We start from the raw sequence: 7,497 nt of genomic DNA on the forward strand, positions 1-7,497 counted from the left end.
CTAAGATGTTTTACTTATGTTTGTCTTGATTAATATAAGTTAATCTAAAAAGTAAACAGATGGTCAAAAAACTAAGGGTTAATAATACACTTTACCTCTTGAATTTTTTTTATCTTTTGCATTTTATCATTTAAATTTTAAAAAGTACTACATTACTAACTAAACTACTAGTTTTTTATACTGTAGTGTAATTCTTCAATTTTTACAAATAAATTTGGCAAAATTAGACCATAAATATTAGCTAGAAATGAAATAAAACATAATAAAATTATTTTTATAAATTCCATTAATTGTGTACGATTAATTTTATAAAATTCATCTATAAAATGTTATAATTAGACTAAAGTGATAAAAAAAAAATAATAGTTAAGAAAGTAATATGACAATTTTTAAAAATTTAGGTCTAAAGTGCAAAAGGTGTTATAATACAAAATAATAAGGTGTATTTAATCACAAAATCAAATAGGAAAAATAATAAACAAAATCAAAGTCTAAATTCTAAACTAAACAATTAAAGTACAAAAACTCAATTTACTCTCTCAACTTATGGATTTTGTTTTGGACAATTTCTTTGTAAAATTAATCAAATCAAACCACTATCAACCTTTTTTCTTTTTCCCTCTTTGTAAGAGCCATTAGCAACCTTTTAAAAGCTACAAATAGTGTTTGCTTAGAAGAAAATAGTGTATAACATCATGAAATGTGAAGAAATATACAATCATACTTCCCGCAAAGATTTAGATATGGTATAAAAATCATAAAAGTGATATTTTCTTTTTCCAACTATGTAAGGAATTTTTTATTGGGAAAAAAAAAAAAAAAACAATGTAAAGATGCTACTCTTTTTCCTTTCACAATAAAATTCAAATTCTGATCTAAAAATTATCGGTCTACAAAAATTTTAAAACGGCACCAGGAGAAATCAATGGATTTCCAATTAATATTTTCTAGGCCAATCTCATAATTCAATTAATCAGGCAACTGTGCCTCTTATCCATTTTCATGTGAATAATCGATATACAAGAGAACCAAAAAAAAGAAACAATTTAATCATGGACCATCCTTATTTAACTGGGTCTCCATATTACCGATCCGATTACCATCTTGGTCCGACTCAAATGCCTTAATCAAATCAGGATCAACATTCTCCTCAGGTTCCCACGTGGCATCATCAATATCCGTCCATTTAACCAAGTACTCATTTTTTCCATCATCTCCAAGTCTCTTCCCCAAAACTCCCTCAGCAACTGCATATTCCAGACCAGCCTCATAATCCTTGATCAAATCCTCCCCGATAAACCTGGCTTTGACCCACGTATTATCATCGCCGTCCTTCCATTTGACCAGATATTCAAGGTTATCACCTTTGCCTCTCTTCTCCAGCAATTCCTGCACCTCTGCGTACTCGAACACTGCCTCTTCAAGAGCCCTAATCACACTTTCAAGCCCCAATCTTCTCGCAAATTGCATCGGATTTCCTTTGGGAGTCACTTTCAGTATCTCTTTCGCTAAATCCAATGGCGTACGACCCCTGTCGTCTTGCACCTCGGGATCGGCGCCGAGCTCCATCAGCAGCTTAGCCACGCCGGGTTTGACATACCCAGCCGCCATGTGAAGAGCCGTCAAGCCGCCGCTGTTGTTGCGGTGGTCGAGGTCGGCTCCAGCCTCGGCTAGGACCCTGACGCATTCCTCCGAGCCCAGCCCGGAGACGAAGAGGAGAGCGGTCCGACCGTCGGAGTCGACAGCGTCGATGTCTCGGCCGTCGTCAGCTTCGATAAGCCGCTTGAGGGCGTTGTGGTCGGCTTTTTTGGCGGCTGTCCACCATGGGGTTTCGTACTCGGCGACCACGTCTTTGGCTATGTAATCGGATGAGACCCACGAAGGGGTATGACCGTCTTTCCACTCGATAAGGTATTCCATTCCGGTTTTGCCCTCCGCTGCTCTGCTGCCGATGATCTTGTCGACTTCGCCGTAGTATTCGTCGTCTTCATTGCCCCTTTTTTGGTTGCCGGAGAGTGTTGGTGCTTGGGATTGTTTTTCTGGGTTTTGGATAACGCAGATTGGTGTTGGAGTTGGGTGGGCTTTTTGAGTGGGTTTGAGACGATAAGATTGGGAAGGGAATGAAGAGGTGGTGAAGTTAGGGGAGAGCTTGAGGCGGGAGAGAGATTGGTTTACGAAAAGAGCTTCCATGGAAGTGTGGGAGGTGAGTGTGGTGGTGAAGGGTGTTCTGGAGGATTTGCGGTTGGGAAGTTAGGAAGAGAGTGAGATTTCACTGGTGGGGTAGTGTGAAATCTGGATGAGAAAGGGAAAGACGAAGGTTTTGAGGATAAGAAATCCCATCCATTTCGTGGTCTCTGTTTTTGGGTTGGAGAGGGTCATTCTTGCCATTTCATTTTTGTTTTTCGATTCTGGCCACAAAATCAGTGTTTTTTTTTTTTTTTTTTTTAAATAATAAACTGACAAAGATTACAAGTTCCATTAGCCCATGCCAATGTTTGTGGACCTGAATGGAACATGCTGTTATAGTCTGTACTGTCCAAGTGGCGTTGAGCTGAAAACTATTTTTTATCAAAGGAAACATTACAAATTTTATTTAAAAATAACTCTGGTTTTGCCGAAATACTTTTTTATTTTCAGAAAATATTAAGATATATTTTTATATTTTATTTTTGTTGCAATGCCATGGAGCTGTAAATAATTTTTTTTTTAAAAAAATTACATGTAAAAAGAGTCTGTGTCCCTGCATTTTTTTTTTTTTAATTTTTATGAAAAACTATATGTCCTTGTGATTAAATTAATTAAGTCTGTTCACCCATTTCTAAAATACTCTTTTATGATTTGCCCTCTTACATTTTTTTTTTTTTTTAAAGTATCAACCAAATCACATAAAGAATATAATTAAAAAACTATATTATTTCTTTTATTATTCTTTTCACTGTTATCTGCTTATGCAGTTCCTTTTGTTATAATCATTCACTAAAATGGCAAGTTAAATAAAAATGCCTCAACCCTTTTATTATTACTAGTTGTTGGCAACATACCGCGCGATGAAAATTTAAAAGTTACATAAGTTAAACTAAAAAGAAGAGGGATTCCATCTAGGTATAGTTTAACTCAGCAAATGAAAATACATTCTTATGGATACTATGTATATTGAAAAATATGTAATAGTGTTATAAGAACATTAATACTTTTAATATGATACAACATAAATTTTTGGTTAATATTATTTATTTTTTACACCAGTATTCAGTATTTAAAAGTACATTTTGAAACAATATATATATATACACATAATTCATCTCTTATTATTAAAATATCTAGATGAAATTGATGCAGATTTCAACATTACACAATATGTTGTAGGAAGCCTTTTTTTTTTTTTTTTTTTACACAAGATATTGCGTAATGTAGGAATCTGCATCAAATTCCATCAAGGTGATCTGATGAGAAACTATCTATAAGAAACTATATATATTTATATATGTATAGTATATCAAATAACAAAGTAATTGATTTTTCCCTTTACATGGAAAAAAAAAAAAGAATAATAAATAATACCAAATCAATTATTTTCAAATTGTTTGTGTCCAAACTATGAATTTTTATTGCTAAGAGATGAAAGTAAATTAATGAAAAATTGAGGTTCTCTATCTAAACCCATATAAAATAAAGGAATTGGCTGCCTTCATACTCAATAGGAAGATGCAAAATAGTTAGTTATATTACACAATAATTACAAAATTAAATCAGGTGTTTTAAATTACATTATCCACTATTATCGTTAGAGTTTTGCTTGCTTAAGAATGGATCAATAATAGGTTTTATCATTTCAACTTGGAACATGATGAAAGACATAGATAACCATGTTGTGCTCATAAACCTCTTGACTTAAATATTATATGTATTCTAAAGAAAGAAACAAATTAATTAATTAAATATGACACTACTATTCTATATAAATTTGAACATTGTGCACTAAGTATATTTAATTACATTATAATTTCATAAAATTGATATTCCTAAAAAAAGAAAAAGAGATGAGGTTAAAATGCATTTAGAGAGATCATAGAGAGACCAAGTGTATATTCTTCATTATTTAAGTTCTCAAATTTTATTTTATTTTTTATTTTGGGAGGGGGTGAAAGGTTAAATTCTACTAATAAAACAATTTAAATTTAAATTTGAATCCAATCAGCTAACCCCAACTCCACCTATAGTGTCACAGTATTGGTTGCTTTTGCAAGGTCCATCATATATGATCTTCATCGAATACCATCTCTTATTACCTGCTATTATCTTTTGCAACTTTCTGATCAATTTTCAAATCTAATCTTTCGTTCAATGTTTTTTTATTACATATATTTATTCCTTGTTAGGCGTACATGTTAGTCACACCCATATATATATATATATATATATAAATTAACAAAGTAATGAATTTTTAGTAAACATTTCTTTTTATTTGATGCGCAAGTAATAAAGCTTAGTCTTTGTGTGTTGTTTGAGGAAAAAATTAACTATAGATTTTCACAAGATTTAATGAAGTTGATGATCTAAAATCCATGAAAAGCATTGAGTCTTTTTTTTTTTTTTGGAAGAAGAAGATAAAGAAACAGAAAAAGTAATATAGATAAATTCTTATATAGGTAGAAAGAATTATAAATGGTAAATAGCCAAAAAAAAATTAAATTAACTCCTTTTATAATAAAGTCTAAATGGAATAAATGCAACATTGAAAAAAAACAAATAAATAAAAGTTGGCTTGACAAATAACCATACTATTGAGAAAATTACAAAAACGACCTTCTAACTTCATTAATTTATTAAAACCTAAGCAAATAGGTGATTTGATAAATAATCCTAACATTTAAAAAAATTACAAAAGTGTCATTTAATATTTTATTCGCACTTTTACTATTGCTATAACTTATTATCATGATTTTGATATTGAAATGGAAATTAAACACCTTAGTTAGATCAAAGTAAATAAATAAACAAAATAATTTTGTTATTAGACTAGTGACAAAACACAAAATTAAATTGATATTTAACAATTAGTCTAAAATCAAATCTTTGTATTGAGATTAATATCATAACTTTCTTTTTTTAACCTTTGGAATGTTTCAAAATTGAGATTTAAAATTGATTTATTAACCATTGAATTTCAACATGTTCATTTTTTTTTTAAATACAATTTTAATATATCATTAAATATATATATATTTTATCATCTTTAATTTTTAAATATATCCTCCGCGGAGGATATCTAGACTTAAGTGCCAAATACTGTGGGATATGCCATTCACCCAAGAAAAAAAATGCAATGAGATTTGTCAAGTACAATGGTCAATTTTACATTTAGGGCTTGAGTTTCTTGGTACTATTCATAAAGTTATGTACTCCTGCAAGTCTATTCATAATCGACATCGTTCTCCATGTCATCTCTTCTACTTCACATATAACTAAAAGAAATGGAGTGGTCACATTTATTTTATTTTTATTGAAACAAACTTCATTAGAGAAAAATAGTCTCTTTTTTTTTTTTTTTTTTTCAAATAGTGAAAAATAGTCATGCAGGGGTATCGTCCATCCAAATATAAAAATGATCAAAATGCATAGTAAATCTGACCAACTCATGAGCCACTCTCTATGAATTGGAAATAGAAGATCTCAACTTGATTGAAATATTTTATACCACATAATATGATATTAATGTAATGGTTAGAATTAAATTCAATCATTTTGCTTAAAGTTAAACAACATTCTAAACTTCTAATAACATTAAAATGACATTAGCTTCACTTTTATGTTTATTTTAAATAAAGATCTAATCAATATATTATTGTCCCTTTTTTCCAAATCAAAATATTGTTAAAATTAATATATACCTAGCTATTTAAATTAAAGAATATAAATATAAACTACCATAACAAAATGTTGATTTATCAACCTATTTAATAATTTAAAAACTTCACAAAATTTTTTTTTTAAAGAAAACCATAGTAAAACAGTTTTGTTTTATAGTTTTTGGTGGCTCATTGGTGTGTGTATATATATATATATATTAAATTTATCTATATGTATAAAAATAAATTTGTATTTTGAATTTAGTATTTATTTAATATATATATATATATATATATTTAACATTAACCTAAAAAATAAGTTATAAATATAAAAACTACTAACTATACGATTTATTTCTTAAAACTACTCAATTTATTAATTTATATGATATATAAAAGTTGAAAAGTCATTAAAAAAATTGCCACGTATTATCATAACATTCTTTTAAATTTTTTTAAAATTAATTTTTTAACCTTTTATTGGTTGTACCCAAAAATATATATTTTTATTATTTTAAAATTTTATGTGATATAAAATATATCTACATATATATGGTTCCCTTAATCAAATATATTTTAAATATTTGGAAAATAATAAAGATATTTCTTTATTTGGGGCAAAAAAATTACATAAATAATGTAAGTTTTTTTATTGGTGGAAAAAATTTGACATATTCTTTTAGGAATATGATTGTTAAATATGGTAAAGTATAATTAATATTCAAAATAAATTATTTAATTATATTTTATTTACTAAATAAGCTAAATACATTTGGGTATAAATTAAAAGTAACACTTTAGGTTGTTTAAAATTTTGATGTTAAATATTTTGGCGTTTTTTATATTTTTGTTTTGGTCATTAAAATTCTTTTTCTATTTTTTATTGTTTAGTTTCAATTTAATTTTTTTGATTGAATCCTATTCATGATCATCTGAATCATGAGCAATATCATGGATCATGATATGGATTTTTGGTTGAAGTTGATATTGCTGAATCAAAATATGTTGCAAAAACCAATCCAAAACAATAAAAGGCTTTTGAGGAAGATTCCTCACTAATTGTTAATTCACCTTTATATATCGAATTTTTAAAAAATAATAGAGGACAAGAATCTGAAAATAAGAAAATGTAAAAGATTATTCAGGGTGAGAACATATAAAAAAGAATGATACCATTATTTTGGCAGTTAGGTGATACTGAAATTCTCAAACTTTTTATAACTGTATTAAATAAGAAGTAACTTACGGAGATTAATGATTTATCCTTAACAATATTGTTGTTGTTGTTGTTGTTGTTTTTTTTTTTTTTTTCCTTATTAGGTTTCAATTTTTTGTTAGAATCTATTGTGTTTCAAAAATAATATTTTAATTTTTAATCTGAATTGAAATAAAAATAAAAATTTTATTTATTTACTATTATTATTTTTTTATATTTTAAATTGATGTTGCTTTGACCGTTTCCAATAATCTAATATTTTAACTCAATTTGTTTGAATTTAATTTTCTTGAATTCAATGTATGACAATGAATTTTAAGTCAAGTAAAAGTAACAATAATTAGCCTAATTGCATTTTAATTTTTATGATGGTACAGTTGTAAGACTGGATTCCATAAAGGTTCACCACAAAGGTAATCTTTTTCTAACAAA

The 7,497-nt window shown here is 28.1% G+C and overlaps 1 protein-coding gene across 1 annotated transcript; it reads right to left on the reverse strand.

Moving 5' to 3' along the window:
* Nucleotides 1-930: 930 nt before the first annotated feature.
* LOC107427356 (signal recognition particle 43 kDa protein, chloroplastic) lies at nucleotides 931-2,474 on the reverse strand. Its single transcript, XM_016037739.4, has one exon. It carries the CDS (start codon nucleotides 2,188-2,190, stop codon nucleotides 1,051-1,053), a length of 1,140 nt encoding a protein of 379 aa, XP_015893225.3. The 5' UTR covers nucleotides 2,191-2,474; the 3' UTR covers nucleotides 931-1,050.
* Between the last annotated feature and the right edge of the window lie 5,023 nt (nucleotides 2,475-7,497).

Source organism: Ziziphus jujuba, chromosome 9 (genome assembly GCF_031755915.1).
Source record: "Ziziphus jujuba cultivar Dongzao chromosome 9, ASM3175591v1".
In the NCBI taxonomy this organism is placed as follows: Eukaryota; Viridiplantae; Streptophyta; class Magnoliopsida; order Rosales; family Rhamnaceae; genus Ziziphus; species Ziziphus jujuba.